Source organism: Pseudorasbora parva, chromosome 1, assembly GCF_024679245.1.
Source record: "Pseudorasbora parva isolate DD20220531a chromosome 1, ASM2467924v1, whole genome shotgun sequence".
Classification (NCBI taxonomy): domain Eukaryota; kingdom Metazoa; phylum Chordata; class Actinopteri; order Cypriniformes; family Gobionidae; genus Pseudorasbora; species Pseudorasbora parva.
Window position 1 is genome coordinate 62718174 of NC_090172.1, and position 17784 is coordinate 62735957.

General features: G+C 40.8%; 1 protein-coding gene across 1 annotated transcript in view; it reads left to right on the forward strand.

Annotated features, from left to right (window-relative positions):
- Positions 1-17784, forward strand: part of LOC137071433 (Fc receptor-like protein 5) — a 101332-nt gene that overhangs the window by 74800 nt on the left and 8748 nt on the right. The window contains exons 9-10 of the mRNA XM_067439477.1: positions 7503-7745; positions 8252-8362. Coding sequence (XP_067295578.1) covers positions 7503-7745; positions 8252-8362 — 354 coding nt within the window. The remainder of the gene's footprint in view (positions 1-7502; positions 7746-8251; positions 8363-17784) is intronic.

Here is a 17784-nt window from a genome sequence, read left to right on the forward strand (position 1 = left end):
CCATAAGTGCAGCCTTCTCAGCCTCCACCTGAATGCACGCAGATGATACAGATGAACTCCTACTGCTGCGTGAACTGTGTTTACTACGTTTGGTGGCAGCATGAGACACATTTGAGACGCTGTCTCCAGGACCAATGTCACTATTTACATCACTCAAATGAGAGCCTTTCTGACCTTTTGCGGTGCCTGATAACCATTTATTCACACGTTCAGTTAATTCATTATTTGCTATCATCTTTGCTTTAAACCATATTTCATGTTTTTCGGCTTCATCAACAGGTAACAGAACCAATAATGACTCATGTGCCTCTTTAGCTTCTGCACATAACCTATTAAAATCTTCAAAGGACAAACGTACCTCAGGTTCATGTTCTTTGTCATCATGAATTAACCTGTTAATAGTTTCAAGTTGTTTTTGAGCCTTATTTAATTTAGCCTTTCTTAATTTTTGCAACGTGTCAAGCTTTTCCAGTAAAGCTTTAGATGTTAATTTAATAGGTCTTTTCTCTCTTTCAGACTCCTTTTCAACATTAAACAGGTTTTGATTTGATTCAGTATCCCCGACCAAATTCATACACTTTTCATTTTCCATTTTACAAACAATTGTGAATCAACATACAATTTATACACAAGCAATGTCCGTCAGTCTTTGGCAACCAATGCATTGGAATTACGCTTGATACGATTGTGTGCACACATAATATAATATGGCCATTTGTTGTTGTAACAGCAAACGTACCTATAATCCAGTCGATCCAGATGAGCGCGCAGCAACAAATCCAGCTGCCTCGAATTCAACTGGCTCTTTAGACGCGCAGCAACGAAGTCTTTATCCAAACGAACGCCGTCCCTTTGTCCGTCGAAACAACTGCATTGACTTTTACTCCAGTGTTGAATCAGCGATGTCCAGCAGCAAACACTCCCACGCGAATACAACAGGAATGAAGCAAAGTTTTCGACTTTGTGTAGCGGCTTTCCATTAAGCCGCTCGTTGGTAGTAGGAGTAAGTTTAGACGCGGACAAACAGAGTCCATGCAGACGGAGGTAAAATGCAAAGTGTCTTTGTTTATTGTGCTTCAATGATAAAACAATTGCTTCCAGTAAGCTTCCTGTTGTGTCTTCTTCTTTCCAAGCATTATAATACAAATAACAAGCCCATACCTTTGCTACTGTTTTCAATCAATCAACCCTGTTTGCTTCTCTGCCGTGCGGTCGAAAACTGTGAGCTTCCCCACTACCAACTGACAACACCTGTGTCTCATTACTCTTAGCTCTTCATATCCCATCCCAGAACGCCACCCAATGGACAAATGTATAACTACACACAAATGGCTTCAACACAGCGAATATTGGATTATCGAATGATGGTTATTGAATATTAGTTGTTGTTCTAAATTCACATGTTGCACCAATTCTTCCACAGATGAAACAAAAAACGTATTAAATTCCAGTGCTATTTGTTGACTATCTCTAATTTGCCTGTCTCCATTTCTAAGCTCATGAATAGTCTTTGATTCGCCTGCCGGTTTCACAATATTATTTATTTGCTTCCACAATATGAGAGGACTTCCCTTGGCTTCTATTATTGTTGTAATATAATACTCCGCTTTAGCTTTTCTTATATTTTTAGTAACTTGATTTCTTAAACTTTTAAAAATATTTATATCATTACTTAATTTGGTTTTAACTGATTTTTTCAAAGCCAGGTCTCTTTCTTTCATTAATCGCTTCAACTCCTCATTGAACCAGGGTAATATTCTCTTCTTCAAATGCTTTTGTTTTTTAAGAAATTTAGAAATGACCCCATCAACTGTGTTCATTACCTCTTTACAGCAACCATGCACATCGTTGTTTTCCATGATTGTGCTCCAGTTAAGAGCATTTATTTCATTATCAACAGCAGGATAATCTCTCTTTAAAATGGTCACTATATTTGAACGATTTTTATTTATATGAAGCAGACGTTTTTTTGATAATTTATGAGCGATCAGAATCATGTTATGGTCCGATAAACCTGTTAGAAAATTGTATGACTTCAAAATCCGATCATCCTTGTTTGAAAAAACTAGATCTATTTGTGTCCTAGAAGATTTTGAGATCCTTGTGGCACCCTTAATTAATTGGCTAAACTCACATTTAGTCATTAAGGATTTTAGTTTTTTCCTTTTGCCAGGGTTAGACCAGTCTATATTGAAATCACCTAGTACAATAACTTCAGACTTATGGGCCGCCGATTTCAACAATTTACTCCACTCACTATAAAATGCATCTTTAAAAGAGGGAGGATTATATACAATCACTATTTTAAAATGCATACTTGCTGATAATGAAATTTTAACATAAATATATTCAATGGTTATTTCATGATCAATAGTGACTTCTGTGCATATCATATTACCTCTTACATAAAATGCCACACCTCCTCCTCTTCCAGATTTCCTATCATTTCTAAAACCTTTATAACCTGGGATATCAATTAAATCAGTTTGAATCCCATTATGAAGCCAAGTTTCACTCAAGCCTAAAAAGTGTAGATTCGAGTCCATTAACAGCGATTTAACCTCATCATGCTTTGGCAACAGGCTCCTGATGTTCAAATGCGCACCAAAAATACCTTTAGGTTTACTTTTGCTGTCCCATAAAATTTTTGCGTGATTCACAGTGGAAAAACCTTAAGAGAGTCATGTTTACTCACTGACTTTAAGGATGTATTAGGCATATGCTTTTCATTCTGATATCGATGACAACGAATTCCCGAATCCTTCTGCGCCTGCATCTCCATGGCACTGGACAATGTTCCACTGTCAAAGCTAGACAACCTTGCCACTGGAACAGGACGCACGCGCAGAGACAAGTCCTCCTGCAATGAAATTCTCCTCTCATCCTGCGCTTGAGAGCGTAGCCCCAGTTCAACCTCGTTCATCGGCCCCTGTACCCCTACATGATCCTCTTCGAACTCCGGAGCACCACCTCCCTCCGAAAGCAACGCACCCATCGCAGTAAGGAGAACATCAGCAGCGGAATCGGAGGCGCGGAAAAACGGTACACCCAGCCGGGTAGCTCCCCTCACCACATAGTTCTCCTCTAGCCGACTAACAAACAGTGTATGATTAGTATTCTGGCAACATTGCAGGTCTTAAACCATATTAGGTAAATAGAAATTCGTAAGATTATTCGAAATATTGGAGTCGGTACGCCAGAGAAGGGTTTATTGAGGATGTCGTGTTGATGTGGCATTTACAGGGGGAGTTTAATTGACAACCTCTCTGCAGACATTTTAGGGATATTTCAGTCATATCCAGGCGCAGATCCACCATCTGATCTGGATACAGCCCAGATCCGGCTGACTGCACTAAAACCTCGGGATAAACAGAGAGACTAACATTAGTGTATATGCCATTCTTCTTCTAATGTAATGAGTACATCAGGTGTTGTAATGACTACTGACGGCACAGTTTGATGTCTGGTTGGCCAATCGGAGGAAAGAGGCCTTTCATTCCCACCCACATGTAGAGATCAAATAATCAAACTGATTCATTTTCAACCCCAGAACATAAAAACGAAAAATTTTATTTATTTATTTACTTATTTATTCTGATTTATATATATATATATATATATATATATATATATATATATATATATATATATATATATATATATATGAAGATATAATTAACTCATGATGTTTTGTTCAGCTGAAGCACAGGCAGTCCTGCGAGTGTCTCCACAGCCGTGGCTGACTGAAGGAGAATCAGCGACTCTGATCTGTGAGGTTTCAGGCTCCTCTACAGGCTGGACGTTCAGCTGGTTCAGAGATCATGATCATCTGTCAGACAGCAGCAGAGGAGCTGGAGGATCTTACACTCTCAGTCCTGCGTCTCTACAGCACACAGGAGTTTATACGTGCAGAGCAGAGAGAGGACGACCAGCCTATCACACACACAACAGCAGCACACAGCCACTGTGGGTCACCGGTGAGGATTTGTGTTTGTGCTCGTCCGTATTTCTGTTTCATTGCAGTCTCTGTGTGTCAGTTTAGATTGAGATTTTGCTCTTTTCAGGAGTTTCTGCTTCAGTGTCTTTGGTCATCAATCCCAGCAGAAGTCAACACTTCTCATCTGAGTCTCTCGCTCTGAGCTGTGAGGATCAGAGTAACTCTACTGGATGGACAGTGAGAAGATACACAGACAAAGGCACACAAACTTGTTCAAATCAAACAGGATTTCCATCTGTAATGGACTCTCTCAGCACATCTGACACTGGAGTGTACTGGTGTGAGTCTGAATCTGGAGAGAAACGCCGTCCTCGAAATATCACTGTACACGGTGAGTCCGGTTTATAGTCACATCATCTGCACTCATTGTAGTTTGTACAAATTGGTTGGTCCTCTGTTAGGTGCAAACAGGACCAGTAGTGAAAAATGAAGACCTAGAGTCAGGAGTATAATTATTGATTAAAATAAAAATTTACTGAAGAATAGTTTGCAGTTCTAACAGCAGAAGCCAGCTTCAAGTCTTTCAAGGAGTTTGTAGGCCGCGCTCCCTCTCTCACCGTCTCGTTGCCTCGCCCTCTCGTACATACAATTGTCCCAACAGTTATACCGTTTTCAAGGTCTATCCACGTCATTACTAGCCTGACAAACCAGACCCACATCAAGATGTTTGGTCTGGAAACTCACCATTGACAGCTCAATCCGAGGGGTGGGATAAACGGTTGTCTTTCAAACTCCCTCTGCACGGGATAGGATAGCGCTACCACCAACCAGAGCAATGAAGGTGAAGCAGAGCTTGTTGATAGATTAAACATTCACCGTATCCGGTCGGCTAAACTCCGAACACATCTTCCCTTTTTAAGAATGACTTCAGTGGCGTTCTTTGTTCTTTGTTTGTTTGTTTCTCAGAGAAAAGTCTTCCAGAGTCGTGGTCAAAGCTGATTCGAAAGACCGCCGTTCGCCAGTTTCTGTGTTTACTAGAAGCATGCAAGCGCAACTCGGCCGTCGTCATTATGGCCCCGCCCACCGACTCTATACACGATGTGATTGGCCCGACAAGAGTTAGGCGATTACAGCTCAGAAGGGTATTGAGAGTTGCTAGACGACACTTGCGGGCAGATTAGATTTGCTGCCGCTAGGGTGCGTCTAGATTTCTAGGCTACGTCATTACTGCAATGTGGATGGTTCTGATTGGTTCTAAGAAAATGCACAGTCATGGGAAATTTCCGCACGTCAGATAGGAGCACATATCGCCAAATTAGGTAGACAAGTCGTCGCTCCATAACCAGAATTACATCACAGTGACCTCATAGGCCACAGAAAAGCGTCTTTAAGTCTGGAATCTTCTGCAGAAATGTCCATCTCCAACATTAGGCCTGCACATATCTGGTACACACACACACACACACACACACACACACACACACACACACACACAAACTCCAGAGAATTACGGTTTCCTCCAAGGTTGAGAACATCTTAACTAATTATAAACAAAACATTTATCTAAAACATGCTGATAACGTGCTTTCTCTCAGTGAGAGCTGAGAGGTACAGACAATAGTACAGGCAATATTCATCTTGACCCTTTAGTGTTTCAGTAAAAGGAAATATAAAATGTATATTTTTATACACTTTACTTTATGTAGCTGGGCTATGGAACAAAATGTGAAGTATTATGATCCCATCTTTAAAGTTCCAGTGAACCGGAAGTTGCAGCTGATTTCATTTCAGTGCTGTGACGCATTTCCAGTGAAACACGATATTCAAACCCAAGCCGTCAGACTGACATCAGAAAGGGAACGCCATTCCAGACCGGAAGTTACTGTTCAGATTTTGATTAAAGGGGGGGTGAAACACTCCGTTTCAGTCAATCTCATGTCAATCTTGAGTACCTATAGAGTAGTATTGCATCCTTCATATCTCCAAAAAGTCTTTAGTTTTATTATATTTATAAAAGAAATATGGGCTCTATCGAGTCTTTCCAGAAAAAACAGAGCGCCTGGAGGCGTATCGTGTGGGCGGAGCTAAAGAATGACGAATGCGCAAAGCGGTGACGTCCTCAAGCGTGGAGAAACCCATGGCTATCGATCTCAGCTAATAGATATGATCCAGAATCAGATTCGGAGGCTGAAATAAATTGAACAGGAGAAACAGCAGCAGCAGGACGTCCGTCTCTGTGGTATGGACTGTATTTAGTGGCCTGTCAACATTTGTGTGTCTTTACTCGCAGTTTATGAGGACATGATTCGGTTTATGGACTATTGTATGCGACTAACCTTAGCAGTAGCAAGCAAAACAGTTTTGCATGTCAGAATACTGTAACGTTATACAGAGAACAACAATGGAGTAACCATTAGCGCATTGGAACGACGAAGCACGCAATCGTGTCGTTTACTGATGTTTACTCACGCGACGATAGCCAACAGCAGACATTTGAAGCAGTTTTACTCACCGGCTGCTTCCAAAGCAGGACCGAACCTTTATCGCTGGGACCGCTCCGTCAAAAACACACTTCTTGGAGTGTGGAGATCCACTTTGCGACGCGACTGAAGCGATGTTGTGAAGCTTCCCGTCATTTCTGCGTTCAAATCGGTTCAAATGCAGCGCTGCCTTCCTGGAATGCTGTGCTGAAGCGTTGAAGTCACTTAATGTCAAAGTGGAGGAATGAAGTGGAGTGCGGCGCGGACTAACCGACATTAGTGTTCACGGACGACTGGATCTGCAGCTGAGAGAGTGTTTATGGGCGTGCATTTCCTCTCTCGCTCTAGTCACGCGCGCGCACCCTACCGGGAGAAGAGCCCGTACGGCCCATACAAGGACCTTCCGCTCTAGTAACGTCAAGCCGAGCCATACTCGAAAAAAACTCTCCGAAACTTGTGAGAAACCGGAAGGAGTATTTTTAACACAGAAATACTCCATCAAATGTTCAACATTAGTTTTTGAAACTTTGTCTATGTTTAGGATGGGAATCCAAGTCTTTAACAGTGTAAAAAGCTCAGTATGCATGAAACAGCATTTCACCCGCCCTTTAATGATTACCACGGCAAACTATTTTTCTCTGTGTATTAACTTGCACAGATTAATTGTTTACCTTAAGACAAGTAATGTGAGATAAAGTAAATAAGGTTGGGTTTGATTTCATGAGGACTTTAAATATGTTTAGAAACCTGTTTTATCAGTCCTACCTGCATGAAATGTGTGTGTTTTGCACATTTTTTCATATGATTGCTGGATAAGACTTTTTATTATATTTCTGGTTTTATGCGCTTGCAGTCTGTTTATGTAAAACTTTTTGTGCTCAATGGGATCATTTCCTGGTAAAATGAAGGATACATTCTAAATAATGCAAAATAATTGCATTTTCTCATGAGAATGGGTTAGACAAAACAAGACTAAAATAAAAAGCTCAAAGCATAAAGTACAATATAATTGATAATATCAATATTGAATTGTTTTTGCTGTATTCTTACTACTTGCAGTAAGCACAGATGTCTTGTGTTTGTAGATGGTGAAGTGATTCTGAGTTCTGTTGATCATGTGATTGAGGGAGAGACTCTGACTCTACACTGTTTACATCGATCTACAAACCCCTCGATCCTCAGCGCTGGTTTCTATAAAGACGGATCACTGATCCAGAATCAGACGACAGGAGAGATGAGCATCACTACTGTCTCAAAGTCACATGAGGGTTTCTACTACTGTAAAACAGAGAGAGGAGCGTCACCCCACAGCTGGATCTCAGTCAGAGGTGAGAGTCACGGGAGTCTGTGACTGAAGGTTCACATGATCATTATATACGAGTCTCTGGATCTTATTTCTGCTGGAGCACAATCAGTTATTGACCTCTATTGAATCAAATCACATATTAAACATGTTAGTGACTTTCCTGACTGTACGTTAATTAATTATTTTTCATTTGAAATCAGCAAGGAATGAATCTGAATGTGCTCATGTGGTCAGAGTCAGTTTTTTTTTTTGGTGTGAGGAGTTTTATCTCCTTTAAAATAAATGGCCATAAATCAATATGCAGGCAAACAAAAGAATGACATCATTAAATACATGAATGATAATTAATGTTTTGATTAAAGCACAAAAAATAATAAATTGATTGATAATTAAAACTGAATGTATATTTAAGATAACAAAATAGAGATATGTAGAAGTCATGTAAAACAAGTTTAGTTCTAATTCTATTAATCTCTACTGGACCTTTAACACACAGTAATGTTGCTGAATAATGTTCTTGTGTTTCAGTGTCACCTTCAGCTCAGATTTCTGGCCTCAAAATCCTCAGTTTTCTTCTGGCAGCTTGTCCGCATCTGCTCGCCACAGTCGTGCTGCTTTACAAATGTTACAGAGCGAGAGGTAACACTTCTATATATTAACCTTAAATTTATTTAACAGTGATGGATTTATGAGTTAACTTGCATAATAACTTTGACTATTTGCCCTTTTGAACTAATAAATATTGCTTGTTCAGTGCCATGGCCTCTTGCGTTAGCATTATTTATTTGCCATAATCTCTCTGAGCCGAGTCTGACTAGCAGAACTTTAAGATTAAACAAGACGGTTCATTCATATTTTTAAAGTCATTACAGTCACAGCGGGACAGCACTCGCGCGTCAGCTGGAGTAACCTGAAATATGAGCTTTTCTACGCAAGTTGAGCATCACAGAAAACATTTATGTGACATTTGACCTGAGGTCTTGTTGCTGATCTGAAATATATTCTTTATATATAGAGTACATTATTACCGCGCACATGCATTAAATCTGCCCGCTTTCTAAACGGCGAGAGAGCGCGAGAGCGAGAGAGAGAGCTTGTGTTTTTGTTGTTGTTGTATATTTCTAAACCTCATTTCCCGGCTCACACTTTTCTTATCCTAAATTTAGCAATTTGCAAGTTACACAAAACACACAAGCCGTGCTGACTCTCACGGCCAGGTGTTCTCTGAGTCCGATTGACGTATTACATAGGCTACAACGTTAAACAGACACGGGACCAGAAGTAATCGATAGGTACCCGACCCGGACCCGGCTGACCATTTCAAATAAAGACCCGAACCCATATGGTCTCTGGTCGGATCCCGGGTCCAAGGGTCTCGATTGCCCAATGACATGGATGTAGAGGCGGCACAACTATAACGATCAGTCTATAATCTGACCCACTTTGAAGCGGTACTAACTACAGTGGAAAAGCAAACCCAGCCTTGCCATAAGTATATTTACGGGATGCCATGGAGTGAAAGTTACATCTGCAGTGAGCAGGGAAGACTGTTGCCGAGCTGTATGAGACTGGAATAGTTGTTGATAATCTTTTTACTCCTGTCCTTCCTCGCCAAATACGCATTATCCAAATACTCTATTTAATTTGATATAAGTGTAAATTCGTGAAATCAGTTACTCCAGCTTGTCAAAACGCATGAGTTATGTGATATTTGGAGACAGTTGCTGTGTCCCAATTGGACTACTTATACTACGACCTATGTCATGGCACACATTCGCAGAGGTGGAAAGAGTAACAAAATATTCTACTCAAGTAAAAGTACTGTTACTTTAATGAAATTTTACTTAAGTACAATTAAAATTACTGGTCTAAAAATGTACTCAAGTAAAAGTAAAAAGTAGCTCATTTAAAATGTACTCAGAGTAAAAGTTACTTAGTTACTTTTTTTAACAGTGGGGGTGGGGGACTCTCCCCTGTAGGGTTGTGATAGAATGAGATTTTCACAATATGACAACTATCTCAGAAAACATCACAGTATTAAACAATTATTTAAAGGGGGGGTGAAACACTCAGTTTCAGTCAGTGTCATGTCAATCTTGAGTACCTATAGAGTAGCATTGCATCCTGCATATCTCCGAAAAGTCTTTATTTTTTTATAATTATATAAGAAAGATGCGCTGTTCCGAGTCTTTCCGAAAAAAGCCGAGCGGGTGGGGGCGTGTCATGTGAGCGGAGCTAAATAATGACGTGTGCAGCAGCGCGCTGCAGTGAGGAAAGTGAGTCGCTCTGTGAGGAAAGTGATTCGCTCTGTGAGGAAAGTAATTCGCTCAGTGAGGAAAGTGATTCGCCCGCCGCGTGAGGAAAGTGATTCGCTCTGTGAGGATAGTGATTCGCTCAGTGAGGAAAGTGATTCGCCCGCCGCGTGAGGAAAGTGAGTCGCTCTGTGAGGAAAGTGATTCGCTCTGTGAGGAAAGTGATTCGCTCAGTGAGGAAAGTGATTCGCCCGCCGCGTGAGGAAAGTGAGTCGCTCAGTGAGGAAAGTGATTCGCCTGCCGCGTGAGGAAAGTGAGTCGCTCTGTGAGGAAAGTGATTCGCCCGTCGCGTGAGGAAAGTGCTAATACAGATCGACCGCCGGCCTATCAGTGGGTAAGTCAGTAGCTACTGGTTATATCACCTGTTTAGCATCCTACAAGCCAGCGCTTTGATGGGCGTAGCCTGTTGCTTTCACTCTCTCCCTCGCTCTCTCTCACGCGCTTCCGGTAGAATTGTCCGTAAGGCCCATACAAGGAAATTCCGCCCCTGTTAACGTCAAAGGGGACGCATGATCTCAAAAAACTTGCCGAAACTTATGACTAACCGGAAGTAGTATTTTTGACAAAGAAATACTCCCATCAAACGTCCACCTTAACTTTTGAAACTTTGTCTATGTTTAGTATGGGATTCCAAGTCTTTAACAGTGTAAAAAGATCAGTATGCATGAAACAGCATTTCACCCCCCCTTTAATAAATAAACTGTACCTATTATTAAATTATGGTTAGTTACTTTCCACCTCTGCACATTCGTTTATTGTGTCTTGGCACCAACTTGTGGCAGTTTGGTGTAACAGCAAAAGGACATTGAGCTGTTTTTTTAGTGGTTGGCATCAGTCATGTGGCTCTTAGATTAGAGGTTAACCAGGAAAAAAAAACGCAGTGTTCCAGAATATTTCCATGCGGTTGGACAAGAGATTTCTTCTCTCTGTTTTCTTTATGATTTGTGCCTTGGAAAGGCTTTGCCTGTAAGTTTGTTAGCTTTTTTCAGTATGTGTACAATGTATGTGCATTTATATATTTGTAATTCACAAATCTGAGTTTAAAAACGAACTATTCTACAGCAATGACAATATGGAGAGCTGTATGTAGCCTCTGAAATCTGTGTTCAGAGTACATTTTGTAAAAAGACATGTGTAATCTTTTCATGTTTCAGTTTTACAAAAATAGAAAGAAGAGGAAAGAACATTACAGTAAAAATCTCAACATTACTTCTGCGTCTGCCCCTTTTCTGACTCCTGTTAGCTATCTGTCAGTGTTATGTAGATGGGACACGCATCTAGGGCAGAATAGTAAAAAGGCAGCTGCAAACTCTAACTCCATTCCTCTTTCATCATCACACTGTGCGCTAATAGGCTGCATTAGCAATTCATGATGGCGGAGAAAGCTACGGAGGCTGAGGAAACTACAGAGCGAAGCCAAGCATTAGAAACACGATCTATAGCCTCTGCTTCAACTAACAGATCAAGAAGCTCATGAGATAGCATTGCTGCGGCCAAAGCTCGCGATAAGTTGGAAGCTGCATGGGCCAAGACTGAATTCCTTAAAAAAACAACTGGGAAAAACTGACATCCTGATTGAAAAGGCTCAGCTGATAGTTACAGAGGCTCGCATGGAAGCGTCACTATCAGTTATAAAGCATGAGAGTGAAGTGGCAGCAGCCGTCGCTGAAGCTAAAGTGTTGGAGGCAGCAGCAGAAAGTGAGCTCGGAGAAAGAATTTCCGATGTGAGGGAAGTTTCTGATCACACTTGTGATTACGTCATGAACCAGTCTCGACTAGGATTGTCTCCTCCTGTTGAAGATGAACCATATCAACCACCTCTAAAGCCCATTGTTCAAGTGTTGAGGCCTGAGTCACCCCCAAGACTTCGCTTTACAGCTTGGGAGGTCAGGGACTGCTACAATAAACCTGATACTGACAGTATGACACGGCAGCCTCAGATATCAGTGCAAAAACTGCCCAACTTACAACTCTCCCTTAAATCCCCAGGTGCAGCCATTCACATCTTCACCATATAAGACAACACCACAGCCCTCGTTTAACAACAACACTAATGTGAGTGAGATTTCACTGATTTCACCCTGTGCAACAACATGTACACATCGCTCGTGTCAGCAGTGGATTCAAAACTAAGATCGCGCGTAGGCATATATAATGTGCACGTCAGGCGCTGAGTTTCCCCCTCCGGTGTGCGACCCCCTTGAAGCCTTGTGTGATTTTTTGAAAGTGAGAGAATCCTGGAAGGGCACGCAGGCGGCGCAAGCACAAATAACCTGATATTCTTTTAAAATTAGTTTATTAACTTGAAATACAGGCAAGACATACTTTGTAGATGTGTTCCTAGAAATATTTTTACATTCGCACGTGACTGATTTAAACCCGTGTTAGACCCGTGTTTCCCCTTGTCCGACCCGACCCGCACCCGTATCCGACACAGTTGGATGTTTTTCACCCGCTTTGGCAAAATTCGCGGGTCGACCCGTTTGGTACCCGCGGGTACCCTAACCCGTACAGGACTCTGTCGTAGATAAGCTACCATACAGTCTTCAGGAGAAGTGGATGGCTCAAGGTTCTCAATATAAAACTTTACATCAAATTGCTTTTCCTCCATTCTCGTTCTTATGTGATTTTCATCTGCAAAGAGGCTCGAACACGCAACGATCCAAGTTTTGCTCTGTCTTCAGGAATCCAAAGTGTTTTGAAACCGGAACAGCCATTCAAGAGACAAGTGAAAAGCCCAGTCTACTCTCACAAGACGGAAGTATCATCAGGTGCTATGAGTCAGACACACAGTTTAAACTGTGAGTTGGATGATGTGGATAAAACCTGCCCGATTCATAAGAAGCCCCATCCTCTCAAACGCAGAAGTTTTAGGAACAAACCTTTAGACGAGTGCAAGACATTCCTAAAGGAGAAAGGGGTTTGCAACAGGAGCTGTGCTACTACCACTCATCTGGCCAGGGACTGTAAAGCAGCTATTAAATGTAAGGCATGCGGCAGTGATGCTCATGTCGCAGCACTTCATGCAGGACCGCCGCTTTCTATCTTAAACGAGTATGGTGGGGAGGGAGAGATAGACACACCTCAACCTGTCACCTTCAAGTGCACCAAAGTCTGTGGTTATGGGAAAGGATCACGGTTTTGTTCGAAGATTTGCCTGGCTAAGGTTTACCCAGAAGGCCATGCAGAGGAAGCAGTCAAGCTTTATGTGATCCTGGATGACCAGAGCAATAGAGCACTTGCTAGAAGTTTTTTGACTTCCTGCATGTCAAAGGAGAGAGCTGAACATACACCCTACATACCTGTGTAGGTGTGACAAAGACGGCGGGCAGAAGAGCTACGGGTTTCACTATAGAGACTTTGGATGGAGAGACGAAGGTGAAATTGCCAACTTTGTTCGAATGCAACAACATGCCGGATGACAGGGAAAGGGCGATGTGGTCCTTCTCAGGGATGCTCAAGCCAAGCGCAATGAATGGCCTATGGCTCTTGTGACTAAGATTTTCGCCAGCAGTGATGGAAAGGAGAGAACATTTTAAGGAGTTGCAAGGAATGGGACAATCAAGACGTTCCTCAGACTTATAACAGAAACGGTCCTTCTCATGCAAACAGAGGACTGATGCTTTTTGGGGTCTACTTATGTGATCATTCCTTTATCCCAATTGGTCATAGTGGTATCTAAACAATACCAAAAGGGGAGTGTCATGACACACATTCGTTTATTGTGTCTTGGCACCATCTTGTGGCGGTTTGGTGTAACCGGGCTATAAAGGACATTGAGCTGTTTTCCTAGTGGTTGGTTTAAGACATGTGGCTTAGAGGTTAACCAGGATATAACCACAGTGTTCCAGAATCTTTTCATGCGGTTGGACAAGAGATTTCGTTACGTTTTGTGCCTTGGAAAGGCTTAGCCTGTATGTTTGTTAGCCTTTTTTTCAGTATTTGTACAATGTATGCATTTATATATTTGTAATTCATAAGTTTGAGTTTTAAAACGAACTATTCTATAGCAATAACAGTATGCAGAGCTGTATGTAGCCTTTGATATATGTGACCAGTCACGGAAAGTAGGGACACAAGTCGGTTCTGGGGCATTTTGAGTTATTCACAGATTCTGAAAGTGTAGTCTCCAAGCTTTCCAACGATGTGTAACACATGGAAATCTGATAATATTTGGAGAAGTTGTGGTCATCTGAATTTAGGCCTTAAGAAAAGTGTAAATGAGAGAAAACAGCCTCTAAAGTTTTGCAGTTCTCACCTGTTCTCACCTGCTGGGAGTGACAATAAGGCTCATTTACATCTCATTTAGATAAGCCATACCCCCTGTAAAGCTGCATGGTTGCTAGTAACGACAGACGCAACGGGAAAAATCGGACCGCATTCACACCAATCAATTCAAGCAATTGAAGCATTATTCAAATTAATAGCAGATGTTAAAATTACCATCTAAAAGGCCATTATAGTAATGGCGGTTTTGGCAAGTGATACGATGCTAACAATTAAAACTGAGCTAGCTAATAACAAGGTAGATATGGGAAGGTCTAAACATGGACTAAACATGAGATAACGTGTAGGCTACGTGTTCTTAGAATGAAACTCACCAGATTTTAAACAGAAAAGTATTCTTGCAGATCTCGATGCCTCCAATGAAATAAGTCGTTCGGGCACACTTTATCTTTGTCTGGGTCTTCTTTGTGGATGTAACCATCTCCGAAGTTTGCGCTGTGCATCTGTTTGCCTCTAAATGTCCAATAATTTGCATGTCCCACTTGCATTTTTCCGCAGCAAAAGAATCCAGATGTATGTTGTACATAATGGGGACTGTCAGAAAACAGGCTGCTACAGGACTGTCTCCCATGCAGAGAGTTCTCTTTTCTCCTCGTGTAGCATTTACAGTCAAAGTTACGGATTTTCCCCATTTTGCTGTCTTTATCCCCATCAAATGTTACTATCGATATAGCCTCTGATATCTTACGGTCCAACTCGTCTGGTGTCAGTCTGATACATTCTTCCTCGTCTTCACCTTCGCTCAGTTGTAGATTAGGGAAATTATACAGTCTTATTATGCCACTTTCATCGTCGCTCTGATTGTCTTCAGAATCTGTGAGCGCTTGTTCATAAGCATCCAGCTTGTCGAAGAAGTACTTCGAAACATTTTCGGTGTAATGGCCATGGTTCAGCTTGTCTGTGATCATCTTTGCAGCGTCCATCTTCATTGAATTATGATATCAGCTAGAGCCGGCCAGAGCGCTGCATAGTAAGTAGCCACGCTTCCCTCGGAGGGCGGGGACAATAACAAAAGAAACAAAAGCCGGCTTATCCCGTATGGAAATACACACAGACAATGACAGGCCCCTGCTGCGTGCTAAAATCTCCAAAAACAAGGCGATTTCAACCTCAAAATGTACGTTTTTAAATACACCAATACTGCTTTCTCAAAAACGGAGAGGCTTCTTTGTGATCTCAACTAACAGATTCTGCAAAAAAGCCAGAATCACAAATTTTGAAAAAAATGCTTCTTTCGCATTTTGCGCGAAAGTTGTGCTGCCGACTTGTGTCCCTGGTTTCTGTGATGGGTCACATATGTGTTCAGAGAAAATTTTGTAACAAGACATGTAATCTTTTCATGTTTCAGTTTTACAAAAACTGTTTGGAGAAAGAACAGTAAAAAAAACATTACAGTAAAAATCTCAACATTACTTCTGCATCTGCCCCTTTTCTGACTCCTGTTAGCTATCCGTCAGTAGCTGCGTTTCCATTACAGATTTGCGAAAAACTTTTGCGATATTTCTTAAATGTCGATAAAAAACTGTTGCGAAATGACAGCGTTTCCATAGCTGCAGTTATGCGACTAAAACATATTACTTTCCTCTCGCGATAGGTCAGTCCAAAATGATGGCACTTGGTAGGTTTGTACATCCCATCCATCACACTAGCCATTATTTTTATTGGAAGGAGACGTGTGTGTTATCCAAGCATTAATGGCAAGGAAAGCCCCTTAGGTTACTTAAGCGGCACGGATATGAGGTGTGTGTGTGTGTGTGTGTCAGATCTGCTTCAAGGTCTTCATGATAATGTAGCATTTCTGTGTTTAGAATCCAGTATTACTGTAATCCTATATTGTCTTTTATGAGTTTAATAAAGAACTCCATCTCGTCTTCTCTCCAAACTGAACCATCATCTGTAAAGAATGATCGACTTTAACGTGCGGCAGGTTGACGCATATAGAGAAGAGCGAAATGTTTGAATTTGCATGTTAACTCAAATGTTTTATTTTTATTTTCACCACTTTCGTTATTTTGGCTAGATATTTCGTTTGATTGGCATTTGAACTGAATTTAGAAATGCTTTGGAAAAGAAAAAATTGGCATTTAATAAACAAAATATTTTTTTTGAAATGGAGACCGCGTTTGGAGTGAGTGCATGCAAAATAATTAGTTCCCCGAGTCCACAAATAAAAATAGACAGTTTATAGTATATAATTATGTCTTGAACTCATCTGTATAGCTAAAAATGACAAGAGTATTGTAAATTGTTTCATCTCTCTTAAAGGAAGAAGGAAAAATGAGAACGTTGGCGCTTTTATCGGCCGTGGGTTAAAGAAAACATAGCCTAACTACGAAACTAAATAGGCTGCGTTTAGGCCTAAACATTAGCCTGTAATATTATTATTTTAATGTATATGTTGGTTATGAAAAGTGAGCAGCATGAGTAAGAATCGCAATATGTTTGAGATATGGGGAGTCACATGATTTTGATCACGTCGAGTTTTATTTTCTAGAAAGTCTTTCTTAAAAAATACATTTAGTTTTGTATAAATTGTATTTTTATTTTGATCGATGTTTCATCAAGTAAATGCCTGTTTATTAGATAAGAAGCAAACTAAGATCGTCTGGAATGGATTGACGTGCGTAACTGGCCTGTTTCCTCGGCCTTTGAGTATAAGGCTGAAAATACAGGCTGGCTCTTTCTGCTTTAATTCATTTCTTGAATATATGTCTTAATTACAGTATATATAGCCTGTAGTCCTTATTAGGAGAAAATATATGTCCTTTTAACTACATTATCTTGTTATTACGACACAATTGAGTGGAAAATATAATATATAGGCCCTATGTTGCAGCAATGCGTCATCGCAACATCAAAACCACCTCATGAGAGCGTAAAAACTTTTTTGCGATATATGGGAGTTTTTGCGAAATTGCCGCGTTTCCATTGGGCGTATTTTCAATTCGCAATTTCAATTTGCGTAATTTGAAGGGTAATGGAAACGCGCTTAGTGTTGCGTAGATGGGACACACATCTAATAACCTAAAAGTTCTACTCATTTTGTGAAGAGAAAAAGGACATACTTTTGAGAGTGTAGCAAAAGAGAATGACCGCGTTGACAAACTACTTCATCATCTTTAACGAACTCTTAGTTACGTGCATCCCATCACTGTTTAAACTGCCGTCAATCATCATCACAGTTCAAAACCTCCACATTCAGTTTCCTTTCCTTCAGTATCGGAGAGAAATGTAGCCGCACGTTGATTTGCCATGTGTGGGTCTTTAATGCAGAGACTCTCTTTGTGTGTTTGCAGTTTAAATATAATGATTCATTTAAAAGTTAATGTCAAACATATTACAAAAGTTCACAATGCTGCTGCAGGTGAAATATAATGTGGATAACATTGAATAAATATATTTCCGTCAGGTTAAATACTGATAATTAATCACTCAAACCCCTTTATCTAAACCTCTCCACTT